This window comes from Cetorhinus maximus, chromosome 2 (assembly GCF_964194155.1).
Source record: "Cetorhinus maximus chromosome 2, sCetMax3.hap1.1, whole genome shotgun sequence".
Classification (NCBI taxonomy): domain Eukaryota; kingdom Metazoa; phylum Chordata; class Chondrichthyes; order Lamniformes; family Cetorhinidae; genus Cetorhinus; species Cetorhinus maximus.
In genome coordinates, this window is record NC_135880.1 from 65185649 (window position 1) to 65209397 (window position 23749).

At 43.2% G+C, this 23749-nt stretch overlaps 1 protein-coding gene across 1 annotated transcript in view; it reads right to left on the bottom strand.

The window, feature by feature from the left end:
* Positions 1-201: 201 nt before the first annotated feature.
* The window catches only part of LOC144690366 (protein limb expression 1 homolog), a 50674-nt gene continuing 27126 nt past the window's right edge, over positions 202-23749 (bottom strand). Inside the window, exons 3-7 of the mRNA XM_078557796.1 lie at positions 20864-21004; positions 14306-14401; positions 9376-9453; positions 8362-8618; positions 202-1057 (exon numbers count right to left, since the gene is read on the bottom strand). Of these exons, the coding sequence (XP_078413922.1) occupies positions 1003-1057; positions 8362-8618; positions 9376-9453; positions 14306-14401; positions 20864-21004 (627 nt within the window). The 3' untranslated portion in view covers positions 202-1002. The remainder of the gene's footprint in view (positions 1058-8361; positions 8619-9375; positions 9454-14305; positions 14402-20863; positions 21005-23749) is intronic.

Sequence of the window (23749 nt, forward strand, 5' to 3'; positions counted from 1 at the left end):
TTGGTCACAACACGGTTTAATTTAAATGGGATCTCTTTTCTTGTGGATACTTTTTCCCAGTCCAAATGTATTTATGTTTTAGAAGGAGCCAATTTAACCAGGCTTTCTTGAGTCAAAGAAAGAGTAAATTTATTAGTTACTAAACCTGAGAAAAAATCATGAAAATGCAACACACATACACAGAGATCAGCAATGAGAAGTTGAGTCTAAAAATAAAAGTTAAAAAGATATATGAATTAGCCTTTAGCTTGTCCGTGAGGAGTAGATGGTGAAACTTTGCAGCCGTTAAGTTGGGTGATTCTGGTAGAGCTGGCGTTGGCAGTTGAGCAGTTGCTTTGGAGACACTTGGTTCTGCAGGTTAGCTGAAGGAGTTGTCCTGTTTCCTTTTTGACTGTGGCTTTGCTGACTTGCCTCCAACCAGAGAGAGAGAGATAGGCTTTTGCCTGCAAGTTGCAGGGATGTCTGGTTGATGTTCTTCCACTGTGACCTTCACAGCACACACTAGCACACCAGAACTAGAACACACAGGTCACATTTTCAGCTGGCTTTTTAACTCCTTTTCTTGTGTATTCCTGGAAGGGAGAAAATAAACATGTCTTGCATCCAGAATCTACTTTCTTTCAACTCAGATCATTTCCACATTCGGAGATATAACTCAACAGGAGTTTCTGCTGAGATGTGGTAATCAGTCTTCATTGTCCCTACAACCACAGGAGATTAAAGTTCAGTCTTTTGCAGTGCATCTCTTTCGTTCAAGTGTCTCTGTCTGAAGTGGGCCTTGACACCTTTTTAGGTGCAACATTTCAGGGCCTTTCTGGGTTAGTCAGTCAAGTATAATCAACATAGGAATTTTCCAGAAAGTGATTGCTTTACAAGCTGATCCAGCTTTTGCTTGTATGTCCTTTTTGAAAAACAGGTCTTCTTCAAAAGTTCAATATGTCCATAAGTAACTCAGGCTGTGATCCGTTGTCATGATAAGTGGTTCAAGAATATGGCTCACCACTACTTGCTGAAGGGATTGGCAGTAAATGCCAGCCTTGCCATTAATGCCCACATTCTAAAAATTAATATAAAAAAACAAAAAATTAAAATTCTCTATAGATGTGTTTGTGTTACTCAAATTCTACCTAATGGCTGCCATCTTTAGAAATTCACAAATGCTTGTAACTTATAAAGGAAAATTGTGTTTTGGGTGTGTGGCATGCACAGAAAGCCATCTTCATGTTTAAGAGCCTCCAAAGCAAATGACTAAGAAATCTGCACTGTTAGTATTTCTGTATTCTTAATTCAGCATAGACACACCTCCACGGCACAGGTGCATACCCCACTTACCTGAAGCTGGAGAAAGCTGGGGATAGATAGATAGGGGCTTAGGGACAGGGTACTTTTGCAGTTTAACCAACCAAAACCACGCAAAACAGGCCAAGCAGTAAGCTCAACCATCCTATTTATAAAACAGTCACTGCAAGGTTTATCAAGGGTGAAGTGGGAAGAATCCCAGGTTCCATATGTGATAGGTTCACCCTTCCATGTTTCATTAGTGAGCCAGGCTACCTGGTGAATCATTAACAGGGCATTGGAGAACCGCAGAAATGCCTGATCCAGATTATTGAGTGCCACAGAGAGTTGACTTAAGGGGGAATTATCCATTCTAGGACCAGAGGGTGGGGGGAATCCAGAATTCACTGCCTGAAAGGGTGTAGAGGCGGGAACCCTCACAACATTTAAGAAGTATTTAGATGAACACTTGAAATGCCATAGCATACAAAGCTATGGGCCAAGTGCTGGAAAATGGGATTAGAGTAGATAGGGGCTTGATGACCGGCATGGACACGATGGGCCGATGGGCCTCATTCTGTTCTGTAAAACTCTATGATTCTATAACTCTAAGCCCTGTGGTTGGGGCACAAATGGAGAGAGCTTCCCACAACAGAGGCTGCTGGGAATTTGCGCCGTACCGCACTATAGTAGCCTAATTAATTATGCAGTTGGGGATTTCCCGATATTTTGCGCAGCAGGGTGAGCTGGATGGCTTGTGCCCTGTCATCATATCTGAGCGCCATGTTTTGAAGGCACCTGGACATCAACTGACCCACTGTTGAAGATAGATGATCCACCTCTTGGAAGATCCTGAAGATAGAAGGTCCATATTGTAGATGTTCCACCCACCCACTGCTGCATGTGGTGTTCCAGGGTCCGGTCACTGGAGGCTTCCATCCTCCCACCGACCTCCGCAAGCTGCTCCAGGCCTTCTTGCAGGTAAGTCCGATATTAGCACAGCACGTGTTCTGGGCTAGCATGAAAACCCACTGTGACGCAGCTGATTGGACAGCAGATGAATGATTGTGGTCGGGCCTTCATCTACATCCCATTAAGGGGATGCAAAATGATTTCACGCTGGCCTCTGGCAGGAATGGCGACCCACAATGGAGCACATTTGGAGCGCACGTTCGACCGTCATTTTACGCCGGCAGGAAACTGACTTTTCTGCTCCTGCCGCATTGCCCACCCCCCCCCACTGCCCGCCATTTAACCTGCTGCGGGAGGGGGGTCTGGAAAATTCCACCCTTGGTTTCATATTTCCAAAACTGTATGTGTTACCTTGGAGTCTTAACTCCCAGAGCTGTTGACCAAAACAATTGGAAAGGAAAAGGCTTCAAGCTCTTCAGAATGACATGATTGATTACTGTATTTCTAAATTCCACACCAATGACACATAATTTGATGGGTCTCAGAAAGGAAGCACAAATCATTGCTCCCAGAGGGATTTGCAGCACCTATTCTGCACATATAAGATATTCAGAGATATACCTATAGTCTTAATCCTCTGTGATTCAGTAACCCCTGAGGAATATATACTGATCAACAAGTCAATGTATAGTTCCCTTTAAGTATCTTTTTTCAAACTAGGGTCCCCGAATAAGCCTCAACTCGACTATAGCTAAGTACTGATAAATGATCAGGTCCACGCTTAGGGCTCCACATGTATCTGGACCTGTAGGCCCTTCAACTATGGCGCAGATCTTCCGATCAGGGTAGGAAACCCTATCAGACCCTAGTCAGACAAAAACATGCACACTTACCTTCCACCGATATTTCAGGGCAGACTTCCGATGGAGAATCCCTCAATTCCGACCCAGTGCAACAAGCCTTGTAGGGAACAGTGCAGAGAATCCATGCAGAAACCACCCACCCCCCACACCCCCACTCTTTTATGGCACTAGCTGCCGTACTCTGTAATAAAGAGTTTAAATGTCCCAAGGCTGCTTTGAAAATAGCTACAAAGAGAAGGTGAGTGTGTATGTTAAATGCATAAGGGGTAGGGTGGGTAAGGAGGTAGGGTGGCAGATTGATAAGGTAGCAGCGGGGCAGGTGGGTAGTGTAGTAGGTGGGTGAGGTGGGTGGTATGGTAGCTGGGTGATGTGGGTGAGGTGGATAGGGTGGTACACAGGTAGGGTGGCAGGTGGGTGATTGGGTAGGTGGATCAACGGGGAATCAGCTCGGATTGGGGCTAGTCAGGTTGGGTCAGGTGGGAATCAGGTTGGGCGGGGGTTAGTTAGGAGGTACTTGGGTGGGGCGGGGGTCAGTGTGAGTGGTTGGGAGGTCAGTTGTATATTTACCCAGGTGTGAGACTAGGTTTTTTCCTGTCTAACATTTCCTGAGTAGCTACCTAGGTAAGTAAGTCGGAAGTTGGTCCAACTCTAACTCAATTGGAGACTTTCTCAGAGGGTCCCGGGGCAGGGGAGTTGCCCAGCAGAAGTTCAAACATCCCGGGCAATTCCCACGGAATCTTTCCATTGGGACTTCCAAGTGGGGCCACGTAGCAAATCTTCCAGGGTATGTCTGGCCTCTGACTATCCGGAGATCAGAAGATCAGGGCCTATATGGTAACCCAAAGAACCTCAGGCAATGGTCATTGACCATTCCACATATTTCCTGTAAGACAAGGACACAAACACATTCCTTAGAAAGGAAAAGTCTAACCTTAAATTTCCTGCCACGTAGAGTTGCTAATCCAGGTGATAAAACAGAGGCCAGAACTTTGAGGAAAATATTCTTGTTCCTGTGATGGAGCGATTACTACGGCAGACTGAGCATGTTGATTGATAGATGCATTTATCTAAACGTCATTTAACCCATGCCCATGATTAATAGCCATTGTGCTTCAGCAGATTGGATGTTGCTTGGGTTGAGTGAGGTGATTTTTTTTTAACTCATTATGACCCTGATATTTACAGGGAAGTGTTTAGGTGTGGCAAGGTTGTAACAGCCAAAAAAACTCAGAAATGCAGCAGAACCTCATTTGAATTTATTTTCACCATTTTCTTGTCAGCAGCCTGCCAGAGACAAAAGGGCTGTTGAATAGGAATGCCTCTGTGGGAATTGTTTAGGAGGGATGGAGGGAGATATTGTGGGGTAGGGGAAAGACGTTGCAGAGGCTGGGGAGGAGGAAGATCATGGGGAGTTGTGGTCAGGGGGAGGTGGTGGGTCACTATCAACATCCTGGTGGTTACCAGTGACCAGTGATTGAACTGGACTAGCCATATAAATACTGTGGCTGCAAGAGCAGGTCAGGGGCTAGGAATCCCCAAAGCCTGTCAAGGCACAAGTTGGGAGTGTGATGGAATACTCCCCAATTGCCTGGATGAATGCAGCTCCAACAACATTCAAGAAGCTCAATACCATCCAGGACAAAGCAGCCCGCTTGGTTGGCAGCCCATCCACAAACATCCATTCCCTCCACCACCAACGCACATTAGCAGCAGTGTGTACTATCTACAAGATGCACTGCAGGAACTCACCAAGCCTTCTTAGACAGCACCTTCCAAACCCATGACCACTACCATCTAGAAGGGCAGGGGCAGCATATGCTTGGGAACACCACCACCTGGAAGTTCCCCTCCAAGTCACTCACCATCCTGACTTGGAAATATATCACTGTTCCTTCACCGTCATTGGGTTAAATTCTGGAACTCCCTTCCTAACAGCACTGTGGGCGTACCTACTCCACATGGACTGCAGCGGTTCAAGAAGGCTGCTCACCACCACCTTCTCAAGGGTAATTATGGATGGGCAATAACTGCTAGCCTAGTCAATGATGACCACATCCCATGAATGAATAAAGAAAATCATGGCAGGTTAGTATGTGAGAAGCACTCCTGCTCCCCAGCCCAGAAACAATGCTGAAAATGCACTGCCTCCCGTCAGCAGCCGAGTTTGCCACTAAATATAAAAGTCTGAGGCATGGAACCTTAATTAGCATATTTAAATCTTAGATCCTCCTCTCAAGAGCAGGTTAACCACCATCTCCAACCCCCCAACATGTTCCACCACCCCAACAATCCACCTGACTTAAAGCAGAACTAGGTGCAATTGGATTAAACCCAGTTTTTCTGTAAGTTAGATTCAACACTTTTTCTCAGAAAGAAATACATTTATAGGGTGCCTTCCACAAGAAAGGACATCTTCAAGTGAATTACAGTCAGTGAAGCACTGTTGAATTTCAATGTTGTAATATAGGAAACGTGGCAACGAATTTGTGCACAGCAAACTCCCACAATCAGCAATGTGATGGTGAGCAGATTATTTGCTGTGGTGGACTTAGACCCCATTTAACATTGGAGGTTCAGGATAGCATTCTCTTCCTTTCCCTCAACAAAATGTGTTATCACAGCAACAAGAAGCTGTCCATCTGAGAGAGCTTAGTTCTACAAAGTTAGCTTGCCCTCATGTTACCATTGAGTTATTGTGTGCTTAATTCTGTAGTAGAAGCATGCTTGTGCCCAGCTATTACTGATGTGGAGTTTGTATATTCTTTGTACTTGTGCCTGATGCCCCTGCTATGTGCATGCTTTCAAATTGTAAAGGCATTCTAGTGCTGAAAGGAAAATAGGGCTCAACTTCAGAACTTCTGTTGGAAGTAATTGAAACCAAACATTTCAAGTTTCCAGAACACCATCTCCAGCTTTATTGAACCCACAGAATTGACCACTAGAGGAGCAGGTTTGCTTAACTGGGTAGCATGTGGTTCAGAATAATGCCAACAGTGTGAGTTCAATTCCCATTCCAGCTGAGGAAGTCTTGGGCATTTGCCTCCTCGCCCTTTCCCTGACAGTGGAAGGCAATGCCAAACCACCACTGACAAAAACTACCAAGGAAAATGGCTCAGGATAAAGCATGAGCAGACAAGGAGCTGCCTTTGGGTGGAGTGCGCGTAGAATGGAATGCAATGGAGTGGAATTGACCACTCTTAAAGCTTGGCCATAACTTGAAAGTTATCAAAGCCAACTTGATTCCTAAAAGGGAGCTTAAACTGAATCTTCACATGAAGTTCCTTCGTAAATTTGATATCTTTTCACATTTCCTTTTTGAAATCAATATTAATACCACAATTTGTGTGCCACCAGCACAACCACCCAGATACTTAGAAAGTTGGTTGTTTTTTAAAAAATTCCAAACCCTATTTTTAATCCCTTCAAATCAAATGTCTGCCAAAAACTTATTTTTTCTAAAAGATTAAATTTCCACGGTCTCGTGAGTTAAAGATCTGTCAGCTGGAAAATTGAATTTATAAGCCTGTGCCACTGCCGAGATCTGTGAAAGCTGCTGACAGAAATCATTAGAGTCATGGCTGGTGAGCTGTGACCCAGCTCATTGGTTGTGAGTGAGCTAAGAAAGGCTGTTGCCAGAGAGAGGATGAGGAAAGCTCTCAGGAGGAGACCCTACCCACATGGGGTCTTCAGAGAATATTTCTCCTACCTGCACTCAGCCAGGAGCAGTGTCTATGGTGGCCGCGTTTCACAAAGAAGGTGGTCAGAGAACTGTGGCACCTTCTTGAACTGGATCTGCAGCCTCAGAGCAGAGTATGGACAACATTACCAGTGGCTGTCAAGGTTACCATGGCCCTCAATTTCTACACTTGTGGGTCTTTCCAGGTTGGAGCCAGTGACAATTGTCAAAATATCACAGTTCACACTCATCACTGTCCTTGGTGGTCGCTGCCCTGTATGCCAGAAGATGGGTCTCATTGTCTTCCCTCTAAGAACCAAGAAACAGAAGGGACAGGTATTTGGATTTTTAAGGATAGTGGGCTTCCCTATTTGTGAAGGGAGCCATAAACTGCACGTACATGGCTTCGCAGGTGCCACATTTCGATGAGGAAATTTTCAGCAACCATAAGTGTGCAGTTGTATATTTTAACGCTCAGATCACCATGTTGGGTGAATTCCAGTTATCCAGTCGCGATGCTTTCATCCTGTGACAATCTGCCAATTCAGCCATTTTCTAGTCACCACATCGAATAAGAGGATGATTGCTCAGCAATAAGGGCTGCCTGCTGCACACACGGCTAATGACTATCCTCCGCCACCCGACCATTCATGAATGGTGCTCTTACAATGACAGCCATGCTGCAACTAGAAACGTCGTCACCGGGAGGCCACCTCCAGACATTTAAACTGGTCCCCTCTGCTTTTGGGAACTGGAGACCGACTGGAAAATCTCAGTTGTCCTCTTTAATTGGTCTTAAGTGGCCCTTGATGGGCCTGCTCGGCTCCCCACCGCACGTGCAGGTAACTCCACGAAAATGACCTACAGGCAAGATGGAGCATGAGGACCAGTGGTGCAAAATTCCGTGGCAGCCACCTCTGTTCCTGGCCTGGGTAGGACCTAAAAACCAGGCCTGCTGTTGAGCTCCAACTAATGCTATGGCAGTAGAGCAGGAGAGGTCCCAAGGATATTTCTGGCATGTTAATATTTAAGAATAGATGATATAGGTGGTTGAAGGAAAAGAGAAAGAGAAATTCGAAAAAGATGAAAATAAGGCATTGAAACTGTTGCTGAGGCAGAGGTTAAACACAGACTGGGTGTTTTAAATGGCCTATTTCTATGTAAGTTCAATGTAATTTTGTATGCGATGTGAATCTTTGTTTATCTCGCAAAATTGCTCTTAGTGCAATAAGAACAGCTGAACCAGGTTTGTACAATATACAGTTATGGTATAAATAACAATAACAATGATAATACAAACATTATGGCATGAGCAAATAATATGATTAGAATGCTACGTTATGGGTACCAGGTCTTACATGGTTTCTTTGTGTAGATTATTCCTAGATTAATTATTACACAGCCTTGTACATATTTCTGACATTCACATGTCACTGTGGCAATTGCAAAGTTTTCTGAAGATAATGGTCTCCTTGGTCGATCCAGGTGTTGGTTCCTGATCTTTGTGCTATCAAAAGCAGCAATTATGTAGGAAAAGCATGTGTTATCTTGATCAAAGCTATAATTCCTGCCCTGAATGAATGGTGCTAGGTTTCTAAATTTGTGCACAATCCTAACCAACTGGGATCACACCTGTTCTGTTCATGCATTTGAACATTGTCAGATCCTGACCCAATCTGACTGAGAGCAAGTGTCAGAATTTCTTTCTTTTCTTTGTAGAAACGCAACTCACGGCCAGTTTCCCTGGCCTTCTCTAGGTCTTTCAGGGACGATTGGAGCTCCTGTGCGATAATTCCGGATATCTTCTTCTCCTTCAAAATCCAATCAAGCGCCATCTGACTTCTCATACAGTCATCCAAAGATTGTTTAGAATAATAGGAAATGACATCCTGTGGAAATGAAAAGGAGAGGATCCTTTAAGCAATTAGTGTATTTGTTATATAATGTGGGCATTGTCACCCATGGTACAAAAATCAATTAAGAATGTTTCAAAATTTTTCGGCTTATAATAATAGATTCTTATATGAAGTAAAATGATAAGTTTCACAGTACATATTTATGAAGTGGTTATTGTTCCATCATTTTTCACTTTTTGCATTTCTTACTGTGATCTACTGAGTGTATTTTTGATAAACAACTATATCATACTTTATGAGTGACCATGCTGAGTTTAAAAGACATTCGGTGCCAAAAGGATACTGAACTACACTTTATGTACTGAGGATTGTGACAAGTATGCACAGATGTGAGAGCCGCACTTAGATATATCCTTTACTGGATGTAGCAGCAAGGTAAGGATATGCGTTGTTCTGAGCTGTTCAGCAGTTAAAGGGTGATGATAGAAACCAGGGAAAAGATACAGCAGCAAAAAGTTGAAGGGCTGAATCAGGGGTCAAGAAAATTGAGCAGAGGCCTCAGCAAAAGAGCAAAGGTCAGAGCAGCAGACTGGCGAGGGAGTGAATCAGAAGCAAAGGAATGATGATTTAAAGTTAACGGCCATTGAGCATGCCCATTATTTGCAGGATGGATATTGAGATTCCAATGTTTTAAGAAGTGACGATTTAAGCTTCAATTTGTTAAGTTTGTTGGCATTAGCATCAGCTGCTAATCGTTTCTTCAAGCCTGGTCTGGAAGCTGAAACATTACCTGACGGGAACACTTTCTTTCTCTCAGAACTTTCAAGCTTCCATTCCAATGTAACAGCTGAAAGACTGTCATCAATTCCTGCAAAAAGAGGAAGAGAACAAGCTTTGTTTAGATAAGAAAATAAGAACATAAGAAATGTTTGATAGAGTAAGCCATTTGGCCCTCTGAACCTATGCTGCCATTCAACAAGGTCAAGGCTGATCTTTGATTTTAACTCCATCTTCCTGTGCACTATCCCCATGTCCCTTAATTCCCTTAGTAACCAAAAATCTATTAACCTCGGTCTTGAGTATATACAATGAATGAGCATCCACAGCTCTCTGGGGAAGAGAATTCCAAAACTTCACAAAACTTTGAGTGAAGAAATTTCTCCTCATCTCAGTCCTAAATGGCCAACACTTATTCTGAGACTGTGACCCCGTTGTCTAGATTTCTCGTCCAGTGACATATTTTCTTAGCATCTACCCTGCCCCTTAAGAATGTTGAATGTTTCAATTAGATTACCTCTCATTCTTCTAAACTCCAGGGGACATAGGCCTAGTCTACTTAATCTCTCCTCATAGGACAATCTCCTCATCCCAGGAACCAGTCTCCCTGAACCTTCTTTTCACTCCCAGTAGGACAAGTATGCCTTTAGCTTTAGACTAATCCAGTTGTGGCCTCAACAATGCTCTGTAAAATTGTAGTAAGATTTCTTTATTGTTATACTCCAATCCCTTTCTAACAAAAGCTAACATGCCATTTGCCTTTCCAATTGCTTGCTGTATCTATGTGTTAATTTCCTGTGATTCATTACAAGGACACCCATTTCCGTCTGAATGAAAATATTTCCCTGTCTCTCACCATTCAAAAACATTCTGCTTTTTCATTTTTCGTACCATAATGAATAGCTTCACACTTCATCATATTGTATTCCATCTGCCATGCTCATACCCACTCACCCAACCTGTCTCTATCCCTTTGCATCCTCCTCACCACTAATTTTCTCACCTAACATTGTATTATCAGCAAGCTTGGATACGTTACACTCCTCATCTAAGTCATTGATTTGGATTGTAAATAGCTGAGGCCCAGGTAATGGTTCTTATGATACCTCGCTAGATACAGCCTGCAAACCTGAAAATGTCCTGTTTATCCCTACTCTTTGTTTTCTGTTCATTAACCAATCCTCAATCCATGTTAATGAATTACCAACAATTCCAGGAGCTGTAATTTTGTGTAATAACCTCTTGAATGACACCCTATCAAACGTTTTTTGAAATTCCAGATACACTACATCCACCGGTTCCTCCTTAACCATCTTACTAGTTACATCCTCAAAAAAACTAGCAGATTTGTCAAACACAATTTCCTTTTCATGAATAAATGTTGGCTCTGCTTAATCATATTGGGCCATAACATCCGAGCTCTAGGATGTCATATTTGGGGGGGTACTCCAAAGATGCACTAGGGATCCCCCCACCCCAACCCCACTCCAATCCTACCCACTTACCTTGTATACTTACCTTCTCTCTGGCTTGTGAAGGACCTTTAATTCTGGCTGGACCTTTAAACTTACCTGGTTTATGGCAGTTAGTGCTGCAAAAAACGAGGCATGGCTTCCTTACCTGTGACTCTACAGCCCTCGATGCTAGGCCCTGGGGACACTCTGCACTACACAGATCTTGCCCAGCCTGAGTTGGAATGTCAAGTACGATAGGATGGCCTGGATTTCAAGGTAGGAATTTTCGAGCAGAGTGGCAATCCAACTCAGTTGCCACTCCATTGGAAGTTACGGCCCATTATGATTTTCTACGTGGACTGTTACCATATCCCTCATAATAGATCATAGCATATCACTGATGTTAAGTTAACTGGCCAATAATTCCCTCTTTATCTCTCTTCCTCCTTTCTCAAAGGAGGAACTGTTCTAGAATTTAAGGAATTCTGGAGGTTCAAATTCAATGTATCCATTATCTCCACAGCGACCTCTATCAAAACCATAGGATGCAACTTTCAAGGCCAGGGGATTGATCTCAACTTTATCCCATTAATTCCTCCAGTACATTCTTCACTTACACTAATTTTTCTAAGTTCCTTGGTTCACCATTATTTTTGGAACGATTTTATATCTTCCACTGTGAAGCCAGATACAAAGTATTTGTTTAATATTTCTGCTGTTTCCTTATTCCCCATTATAATTCTGCCTCTGATGGACTCATGTTTACTTTTTCTAGCCTCTTTCTATTTACATACCTATAGGAATGTTTACAATTTTTCCTATGTTTCTTGCTAGTCCACTCTCATATTTCTTCCTCAGTGAATTCCAGCACCAGGTGAATATTCCTTGCAAATTAAAACCAGGAGTTAATTGTGAATCATCATCAAGTTTCCCTTTTGCTCTCATTCGCTTTGTCGAGATCAAATTTTCTTGTGTCCTTTGCTCTCTGGAATTAAAGGTTTTTAATTTTTCCTTTTCTCTTTCCCTTTGAAACTCAAGGTCAAGTTTTCAAATTTCCCTTTCTTTTTCTTTTTCCTTTCTATCCCTTTGGAATTCAAGCTTTCTTATTTCTCTTTCTTCTTCAAACTTCTGTTTTATTAAATTCAATTCCAGTTATTTCATTTGCATCTCTTGGCAATCTAGGGAATCCAGAAGATTCATCCTGGTGTAGCTGGGGGAAGAAGGAATCACTAGAGTGAATTCCAGCTAACTCAACCTGCAGGTTATCTGGGTTATTTTTCTCTTCCTCAAGATTCAGATGTTAAGCCAATTTGTCAACAATCTCTACCTTCTTAGTGCCTACTTTCAAATCGATTTCTAACTTTTCTGCCATCAAATTATTCTTTGTTAACTGTTGCAAGGCATTCACAGATAGGTCTTCTCTTTCGTGAAACGCTTCAGCAATTGACATAGCCAAGTTACCTTCTCAGTGAATAAAGCAAAAGCAACTGTAAAATTTTGTTTTTCAAACTCTGGCAAATTCCAGTGTACTTGTTGCAGTCTCTAGATTCACATCCCAGATGAGCCCCCAATTTGTTACTCTGTAGAAACCGACAACTTTAAACAACAGATTTGACTTCCCAGTGACCAACTTAAAGGAATCACACAACAAGATTTCAAGTTTTAAGACTTTTACTTTAACAAACAAATTAAAAGCAACAGTGCTAAACATTACTTATTAGGTCACTAGTACTCTAAACTGCAGAAAAGACATTCCCTCTTTAACTTTACAACATGACTGAAAATTCTACACCATAGTTATACGTTGTGTCTCATTCTCAGCAGAAAAAAAGTTTTCACAAGCATCAGTCCAACATCACTCCTAACTTCCAACAAGTTCGCTTCTCCTCATTTTGCCAAGTCGTAACGTCGAGTGACTGTCAAAATCTGCTTCTCTCAGCTTCCATAGAAGTTCTGAACAAACTACCAGCAGCAAAGTGCACTCCAGCAATTCTTTCCCAACCCACACCACAGCCCCTCCACCCCAGCCATCCCCCCGGCCACGCCAGCATGAATCTTCCGGATTACTTGGATTACCATGCAATACGTTACTTTGACCAGAGACTGCCTTTCCTCCTGTTTTTCTGCTTGGTAACTCACAGAGAACTCACAGCCTTGCTCTCTCTGCTGACCACAGTAGCTCCAGCCTTTGCCTATCCCTGAGGCCTCACTCTCTCTCTCTTTTCTGCCAAACTTTAGAGACTGAATGTCTATCCACAGTCAGCATAGCTGCTCTTGCCTTTGTTTTCAGGTTCACCATGTTATACTTTGCTCCCAGTAAGTCTCACCCTGGGCCTCCCTGTTCCCATAGTAACCAAGTCACCCAGGTTTGTTGTTGGGCAGAATTTGGAACAGATCACATGACCCTTTACACTACCCCAATTTACCTTCACTTAAAGAGACAGTTCCAAAACAGAATTAACTTACAAAACCCTGCATTCATAACAAATTCCACAGCCTCACAACCCTCTTTGAAAAAGGCTTCTTCTGATTTCTACCCTAAATCTGCTATGTTTAATTTTGTATCTGTGTGCATTTACTCTCTGTCTTTTCTGTTTCTATTTACTCCATTCCAATTCCATTATCATTTTAAACACATCCTTCAAATCACTCCTTAATCTCCTCTGTTCTAAAACATGTCACTGAATTCATTCTCATCCGTTTGACTAATGAACAGTTAAGCAGATTTTGAATAATTTAACTAGCTGGTGCACTAAAAGCTGTGGCCTGACACAGTCAGCCTTGGATAGACAGTACTGTCGCTGAACAACATGAGTTCCTGCTGATGTAGTGGGTAGATGTGTTAACAACTTACACAGGAAAGAAATGTGATTCTGGTTTATATGTGTAGCCCTTCACATGGTGAGTGTCTGATGCCAGTTGAACCAATTAACAGGAGGTATACCACCAAATGGAAATATAACACATTCCATAGGGAAAGAGAAAATGACCAGGTGAGTAACTTTGCAATAGGTATGGGGCTCGCTGGTCTGAGAGAGTTGCCAGTAGAAACCAATCACAATCTTCAAGTATCTTATTGTAATGAAAAGAGGACAGAAACCCAGTGTAATGGGCCTCTTCCCCCATTTTCTTGTATTTATGCTTGGGAAAGGTATTCTGGGGGATGGCAAAGGTCAAGGAACTCAGCAATTGCTGAAAAAAGAGACACGTTGAAGGTTTTCTTCTTGCACTCATCAGGACACTTCCCTGTGGCAACACCTCTACGAATCAGAGTCCATTTGCCAACCAATCAGCATTCTCTTCATATACAGTATAAATTGTTGTTTTCCCCTTATATTGGTATTCTTGTGTAGTGTCCTGATGAGTGCAAGATGAAAAGCTTTGACATGACTCTTTATTCAGCAAACTCAAGTTCTGTGCTACCAAATGAAAATCAGCCATGATGAGCTTTAAAAAAGTGAGAGGCAGAAAAGACAGAGATCGAATTACCTGAAACTCCAACATTGTTTTGCCTTTATTTGCCTCCAGCATATAGTGATAAGCCCCAATGCTTGTGGTATGATCTTCTGCATCATTTGTGCTACCCTTATGCGAACGAAAAAAGGAACTTGCAACATTAAGAGGTTTTGGTATCTGCCCTATTCATGTTTCAACAATGAAAATATCCAACCAGTCTGAATTTCCAAGGGGAGTAAGGGATACTAGATAGCTCTTAGTGAAAGCAATAAAAAAAATGTAGGCATGCAGCAGTACGAAAACCTGAGACTTAAGTGGTCTCAAAAACGTAACCTAACTAGATGGTTTATTTTAACTATAAATGGCGATATAATTTTGGATACAGGGGAATTAAGGGTTATGGGGATAGTGCAGGATGGTGGAGTTGAGATAGAAGGTCAGCCATGATCGTATTGAATAGTGGAACAGGCTTGAATGGCTGAATGGCCAACTTCTGCTCTTATTTCTTATATTCTTCTGTTCTTAAGGCATTTAGTACACTGTGTTTGCCTTTCCATTGGCATTTGAGAATAATGATATGTGTGTACATTCCATTTGTGTGCAGTTGATGTTGGTCAACAAGATATATTGGTTTTGTGGCGTGGAACCTTCTGCATTACCAAGTTTTTTTTTGACTTCAATGGAAAAGAAATGCAGAAGGAGTGCAAAACAGGTTGCTCATTCACTCTACCCTAGGTTGGGCTATTCCTGAAGACCAATTTCGCCCTCAGAAGGAAAAGAGCTTGCATTTATATAGCATCCTGCTTTATCCAAACCATTATACACCCAATGAGTCACTAACAAAATATAGAGGTATAGCCCTAGATTTTCCTTATGTTTATATTTTCAGGCAGATTTAGGGTGACTGGAAGAGAGAAAAGGGTTAGGGAATCAAAATGTTAAAATCCCTGCCCATTACAAACCCTATTGAAATTTTCCTCACCGCACAATATGTTCCCTGAAATATTGTCTACCACATGTAAATCATATTTAAATATCACTTTAATGTGTAGTGTGGAATTTCCTTTCTTATTAACCATCTTGAAATGAAACCAACATAAAAAGTACTTTTGGGTGATAGACGATTGCTGACTGCTCCAACTGCTAAAGACCATATTCTAAGGATTCTGTACTGGTCACTCCTTCTGATGAATACTCTACAAAAAGGAAGAAAAGGTGGGTTGGAAAATATCAGTCACAGGGAGGCTAGGCTGATCAGGTACTAAAGGGAGCATCTGGCACTCAATAATATGTACCCATGCCTCTGTATATAGAATCCAAAGGAGTCATTGCTCAACCTCAGCAATTAGTAATGCTCAAGGTGACTGCACCACTCTCAGGAGAAGGCATTAGAGGAGTTGTGCCACCTGTTTGTCCTTTATATGCAAGCCATCTGCACCAGACGGGCTAGACTGCCAGGCAATGTTGTTAGAAACATCAGCCAATTGGCTGTTCACCACCGGTGCGTTGATTGTTGATACAGTTCAATTCATAATCTTCCCAATGCATGGACTGTATCAGTGTGATATAACTGTGAATTTATATTGAATGACAGCTTTCACTCAGGGGAAAGATGTGATTAAGTGCAGTCATAATGCCATCATCTTTTAAGAACGCTATATGTTCACAATAGGAAGGAGTTTTACCTCATCAGTTAAGGCAGAATTTTTTCCCTGATATGGGGTGGGGATGGAGGCAGCTGGGTGCATAATTTTGTGTCTCCAGCCATCATTCCGGTTTGTCATCATCATTTGGCTCCCCTGTGCCATTTCCCTGCAGGCCAGATTGGGAAAGAACGCAAGTGAGGGTAGCTTGTTCAGTTACTTTAAAGGCCAAGTTAAGCCCAAGGTTCAGAGGCCAACTGGAATATTCCAGTCACCCTGTGGGGTCCCTCACAGGGTTGGGAGCACAGCAGCTGCCTGGAGGTGTCTTCAAGCAGCAAATCAGTGGGCCAGACCACCTAGCTGACTTGGAGCACCTCCCCTCCCAACCCATCTCAACAGATCAGGCTGAGGGGAGGAATCCCGTCCTGAATGGCATTCTGGCAGCTGAGGCCAATCTTTTTTCAAAAGTTTTTAAAATGCTGAGAGGTTGTCTCAAGATGGAGGAACCCTCTCTCTCACCTACAGGCTGCAGCTTCTGCTGTCTTGAAGGGCATCATATTGGCCCTTCAGCTTATAGAGCTTGCTTGCCATCTTTAATTCGACAGTGAGCATGCCTTCTGGCCACTAATTGGCCAATGCAGGCACTGCTGGCATTCCAGTGTTTTTGATGATCTTCCACTGAATTTATGGTGGAAGATTGAGGAATCCTCATAAAAATTTGCCTTCCCTGTGCCCCTTCTATAGTTCTAAAAATACAATCCCCTTCCAGGCTGTCGCTGGACAGAGGCTGCAGGAGGACATGGATTGGGACCTGAATATTAAAGGGTACAGGACATTTAGGAAGGACAGGAAGCGAGGAAAAGGCAGAGGGGTGACTCTATTAGTTAAAGATGGTATTAGCACAATAGAGAGGGATGACCTAAATTCAGGAAACCAGGATGTGGAAACGGTTTGGGTAGAGATGAGAAATGATAAAGACAAGAAATCACTTTTGGGAGTCATGTACAGGCCTCCTAATAGTAACTACATGGTAGGTGGAGCATAAAGGAAGAAATAACGGGAACTTGCCAGAAAGGCCCGGGGATAATCATGTGAGATTTTAATCTACATAGACCGGAAAAGTCAGATGGGCAAAGGTAGCCTAGATGAGGAGTTCATAGAATGTTTCCAGGATAGTTTCTTAGAACAACATGTTTTGGAGCCAACCAGAGAGCAGGCTATACTAGACCTAGTATTGTGCAACGAGATAGGATTATTTAATGATCTCATAGTGAAGACTAGGTAGCAGCGACCATAATATGATTGAATTTTACATTCAGTTTGAGGGAGAGAGGAGTGAGTCTGAGATTATGCTTTTAAATTTAAATAAGGGCAATTATGAGTGCATGAAAGCAGAGCTGGCTAAAGCGAATTGGCAAATTAGGTTAAGGGATAGGTCAATAGAGATGCAGTGGCAAACATTTAAGAGGATATTTCAGAATGCACAGAATAGATACATTCCAACGAGTAAGAAAAAGTCTAAGGGCAGACACACCATCCATGGTTAACTAGAAAGGTTAAGGATAGTATCAAACTTAAAGGAAAAAGTATATAATTGTACAAAGATAAGTGGAAAGCCAGAAGATTGGACAGAGTATAAGGAACAGCAAAGGATGACAAAAAGATTAATAAGATGGGAGCAATTAGATTACGAGAGAAAGCTAGCCAGAAATATAAAAACAGATACTAAGAGTTTCTATAAATATTTAAAAAAGAAATGAGTTAACAAAGTGAGCATTTGTACTATAGAAGGTGAGTCTGGAGAATTGATAATGGAATGCAAAGAAATGGCAGATTAATTGAACAGGTATTTTGTATTAGTCTTCATTATAAAGGATACAAGTAGCATCCCATAAACAGCTATAAATCAGGAAATTGAAGGGAGGGAGGAACTCAGGAAAGTTACAATCACCAGAGAAGTGGTACTGAGTAAATTGTTGGAGCTGCGGGCTGACAAGTGCCCAGGTCCTGATGGGCTTCATCCTAGTTTCTTAAAAGAAGTGGCTAGTGAGATAGTTTGTGCATTGCTTTTAATTTTCTGAAACTCCCTAGATTCAGGGAAGGTCCCATTAGATTGGAGGATAGCAAATGTAACTCCATTATTCAAAAAAGGAAGGAGACAGAAAATGGGAAACTACAGGCCTGTAGGCTTAACACCTGTCATAGGGAAAATGTTAGAAGCTCTTATTAAAGAAACTATAGCAGGGCATTTGGATAAGTTCAAGGTATTAGGCAGAGTCAATGTGGTTTTGTGCAAGGGAAATCATGTTTAACTAACTTATTGGAGTTCTTTGAGAAAATAACATGTGCAGTGGTTAAAAGGGAACGGGTGAATGTACTGTACTATTTCTAGAAGGTATTTGATAAAGTGCCACATCAAAGGTTATTGCGGAAAATAAAAGCTCATGGTATAGGGGGTAATGTATTGGCATGTAGAAAAGATTGACTGGCTATCAGAAAGCAGAGAGTAGGCATAAATGGGTCTTTTTCAAGTTGTCAAGATGTAATGAGTGGTGTGCCACAGAGAACAGTGCTGGGATCTCAACTGTTTACAATTTATATAAATGATTGGATGAAGGGATGGTTGCCAAATTTACTGATGACATAAAGATAGGTAGGAAAGTAAGTTGTGAGGAAGATATAAGGGGGCTACGAAAAGATATAGATAGGTTAAGTGATTGGGCAAAGATGTGCCAAATGGAGTATAATGTGGGCAAATGTGAAATTGTCCATTTTGGCAGGAAGAATAAAAGAGAAGCATATTATCTAAATGGTAAGGGATTGCAGAGCTCTGAGATGCAGAGGGATCTGGGTGGGTGTCTTAGTGCATGAATCACAAAAGGCTAGTATGCACATACAGCAAGTACTTAGGAAAGCTAATCGATGTTATCATTTATTGTGAGGGGAATTGAATACAAAAGTAGGGACGTTATGCTTCAGTTATACAGAGCGCGAGTGAGATCACATCTGGAGTACTGTGTACAGTATTGCTCACCTTATTTAAGGAAGGATTAAATGCATTAGAAGCAGTTCAGAGAAGGTTTACCAAACTCATACCTGGATTGGGTGAGTTGTCTTATGAGGAAAGGTTGGACAGGCTAGGCTTGTATCTGTTGGAACTTAGAAGAGTAAGAGACGACTTGATTGAAGCATATAAGATCCTGAGGGGTTTTGACAGGATGGATGTGGAGAGGATGTTTCCTCTTGTAGGAGAATCTAGAACTAGGGGTCACTCTTTAAAATAAGGGCTTGCCCATTTAAAACTGAGATGAGGTGAAATTTTTTCACTCAGAGGGTTGTGAGTCTTTGGAGCTCTCTTTCTGAAAAGGCGGTGGAATATTTTTTGAATATTTTTAAGGCAGAGGTGGATAGATTCTTGATAAGCAAGACAGTGATAAGTTATCGGGGTTAGGCGAGATGTAAATTTGAGGTTACTATCAGATCAGCTGTGACCCTATTAAATGGCGGAGCAGACTTGAGGGGCCAAATAGCCTACTCCTGCTCCTTGTTCGTATATTCGTATGAGTAGGGCTGGAAGTGGCCCTAAGTGAACATTAATGGTCATGTATGGACCTTAGTTAGGGTGAGGGCAGGTGGGTGACCCTAGGCCTTCCCATACAATCACACACTGTAACTCCTGCCACTAACTGGCAAGGCATCGAATTTGGCCTACACTGTAGTTGGGCGGAAAGCTGCCCGTAAGTGGATATTGGCCCATCAGGAGGCAGAAAGCCAATTTGAATTTGTATAGCACTATTGAGAGACATTTTACCAGGCAGTAGACCCCCACCGTATGGGGAAGCTGCCAGCTGAATGCAGGATGAGATGGGGTGGGGTGGGGGGTGGAGGGAGAGGCCTAATAGGTTAGCCTGCTCAGGCCTTGGGCAGGAAGTCGAGGTGTTGCCTCACTCACAGACCCCTTTCCTGATTGGGCACTTCCAAGGTTTGCCCCCATATGTTTCTCCTCCCCCATCAGCCTTTAGAACCTGGCCCCCAGCCCTTCAACACTTCTCCTTGGGGCTTCCTGCCCTGGCCCTGCAAAAAGCCACCCAGAACTCACCTTCTGTTCAGCTCCTGACTCTTCTTCACTGTGACTGGATGTAGTCCCAGCAGTGGACATTGCCCCCTGATGGCTGGCAGCTCTCTGAACTGGGACTTCCTCCCCAGTTGGTGGTGGAAGGTCTGCCCCCAGCCAATTAATGCTCCTCGGAACGTTAAGTTTCTGGGGGCCAGCTGTCAGGAGCGGTTTGCATTCCCCGCTGACTCTTTTGGTGGTGGAACAGGAAAACCCAGCATCTGAAAAATCTAACCCATTGAGTTAGGAAAGTTGCAGTTGGTGTAAACTGAGGGAGAATTGCACTTGTATAGGACTAGGCACATAAGAGAGCATCTGCAGACTATCGAGCGGTTGTTTTGGTGAGCAAGGTACACGGAAATGAGAAAGGGTCATTATTAGTTCAAGAAGTTGTAGGGATGATTCCACACTTTGAGATGAAAAAGAAATCCATGAGTGTCTCAAACGTGAGATTAGAAGTGATTTGTGCAGAGAAGAAGGGTTATGGAGTATTGCTACCTTTCACTTTCAGTCCAACTGTTTATAATTTTTTATCTGCACATGTCAGAAGTCATATATGCAGTTCAATGCCTTGCTTTTCTAAACATTTTGGCTAGGAATTCCCTTGGAGTTCTCTGGCTCTGACATGTAACTTCATTGGAAATGAGTTGGAAATGGAGCTTCTGCCAGTTATTACAGCAGAACGGGAGATGTTCCAAGGAAATTCATGGCCTAGATACATGGCTGCATTTTAAACTATCAGTTTTGTAAATCAGCATGTACAGCGATAGTTGGGTTTCCATGCATAACATTGGTTCTAATTAAAGAGAAATCAAACCAACGTAGTTTACTTACACTGACTGAAGCGACTGCTTCTTCTATGCTGTTTCTGATAAATTCCATTGTGATTATACGCGATGGCTGTTCATTGAAGACAGAGTTCACCAGGGCTACTCTGGCTGCATCTCGTCTGGCTTCTGCCTTAGTTGAACAGTACTATACAGAGGAATGGTAATACCAGTTAACAGTACTAACAAGAAGATATAAATGCCAGAGGAAAGAAGGCTAGCAAATAACTCCCCTCCCATTCCAAAATTCTGAAGGGACCATTTACTTCTTGGCACACTGGACTATTCCTCAGTCACCCCCCGACAATCCCCTCCCATTCCATTCAAGCACAGGGGGTGCAGCAACTGTCATTTTATCCCCTCCTTTCTCACTGTCCAAGGCCACGAGCATACCTTCCAGTTGAAGCAGAGATTTACATGTACTTCTTTTGATTTTACTCACTGTATTTGCTGCTAACAATGTAGTCTGCTCTATACTGGGGAGATCAAGCACAGGTTGGGTGATTGCTTTGCTCCATTTAGTCTGCAATCTTGACCCCAAGCTTCTGGTCACCCGTCATTTAATTCTCCACCTTGCTCCCACTCTGACCTCTCTGTCCTCAGCCTCCTGCAGTGTTGCAGTGAAGCCCAATACAATCCTGAGGAACAGCATCTCACCTTCCAACTAGGCACTTTACAATCTCTGGACTCAACATTGAGTTCAACAGTTTTAGATTGTAACCTCTGCCCTCACTTTATTTACCTTCTTCTTTACTGGTTTTGGTTTTACCCCATTGCTTTCCTCTTTTTCTGATGGAAGCTGTCCGGCATTCTGATATTCACACCTTCTCTAGACACATCTTTTGGTTTTTTTTATTTGTCCCATAATCACTTCCTTTGGTCTGCACCACAACTCCTTTTGTCATTTAATCTCTCCTGTCTTTCACCCTAACCAGAATGGTTCCAGGGATGGCGGATTTTAGTTACAAGGTTAGGTTGGAGAAGCTGGGGTTGTTCTCCCTGGAACAAAGGGGATTGAGGGGAAATTTAATAAAGGTGTGCAAGATTATGACAGTTTTGGATAAGGAAAAGCTGTCTTATAAAGTGATGGTACAAGAACTAGGGGGCACAGATTCACAGTTTTGGGAAAGAGATGCAGAGGGGACTGTGAGGAAGAACTTTTTGATGTTACGAGTGGTAATGACCTGGAGGCCCACGAGGGTGGTGGGAGCAGACTTCAAAGAAATAAACTTTCAGGACTATAGGGATTAAGCGAGGGGTAGGACTAACTAGATTGCTCTGCAGAGACCTGGCATAGACTCAATGGGCCAAAAGGTCTCATTCTGAGCCTTAAAAGACTCTGTGGGAGAAATTTAATAAGAAGAGCATGACCCCTGATGGCAGGAGCCAAAGTGGGCACCACTTCCACTCATGTGTCGAAAGCCACAACGCACGCAATTACGATGTAAATTGTAAGTCTGTGTGGTGGGCATTTTCTGCACGTGCAATTATGCAGCATAGCAGTCAGGAAGTGTCCGGTCCCAACTCAATTTCAGATTGAGGAAGGCTTTTCAAGGTCCAGCTCTGCAAGCATCCAGCCTCTGCAGCATGGAGAACTGGTGCCAACTTTGATTACAGATCCTCCACATGTAGGGCCAGTTAGATATTTTCTCTGTTACTCACAGCCTCCATCCCCTTTGATACCTTCCATCAATTACTCCCCCATCACTCCTTTCACATGGAAAATCATCCTCTTGGATTGGATCCCCAGCACCACCCCCCACTTCAGCAACATGTCTGTATCAGACAAAGAGTAGCGTCATGGTTCAACGATGCCTCCCTGCAGGTTTTCCTCCAGGACACCTGGGAATGGGTGGAGGTGCTCTTCCCCAGGGATGGCAATAGGAGACCCTCCCGCTTGACTGGCCTGGAAGGAGATCACAGAGGATGTGAGCAGCCGTGGGATCCAGCCATAAACTTGGGTTCAATGCCACAAACAGGCCTCCTCCAATCAGCCACGGTAAGTGGCAATGTAGCTTTGCATCAAAGGGCCTCTCATGAGGGTATCATGCCAAGGGATTTGGCAAGTGGGGTGAGAGGCCAGGCTGGGAAATGGGTGGCCATCATCAGTACCACATGCAAAAGAGACCAGACTGTGTAACAGTTGTGCATGATAAGGCAATTAGGTACCAGGTTGAATGTTACATCAGTATGTGGCATGGGGATGCAAGGGGACAAGGGGGCTAGATGTCCCTTGTCATGCCACTGTCTCCACTTTAAGGAGACTTTCAATGCTATAAAGAGGGCCAAGGCCAGGGTAGTGACCGAATTGAAAGTTCCAATGCCATGTGAGGAGGAAGCCTTGGAGATTGCAGGCAAGCCGAGGCAGCCAGTCTGTTGCAGCCAGCGAGGCTGGACTAGCCAGGCAGAAGAGTAAGAATGTCTCCAGCCTGGTGTTGAGACCGACACACGAGGGGCATACTTGAAACTGTGGATGGCTGATAGACTGAGCTTCTCCTTAATGTATTTTTTGTTGTTCTCCACTGCAGGTCGCTGCCATAGGCAGAGAAGACTAAAGCACAAAGTGGAAACCAACGGCTCCACCTCTGATGAAGACCAGCAATATCCAGGGGATGCACTGTCATCTGCCTCTCTCTCATCCTCCAGCAGCTCAGTTACACTCACAAAGGTTTCAGAGGGTTTGTAAATAGAATCGGAGGCATATGATGGTGATCACTTCATGGGCCAGCAGCTCTGTAGCCCTAGCAGTGCCAGGTTCAAGTGGTGGCCACTTCTAGGACTCCAGGCAGTCCCTGAACAAGAGGAGATTATGGAATCCGATTTCAAGGTAAGCCTGGGGTACTGGTGGGGCCTGGCTGGCAGACCCCAGAGAGGGGGACGAAGAGGGTGGGGG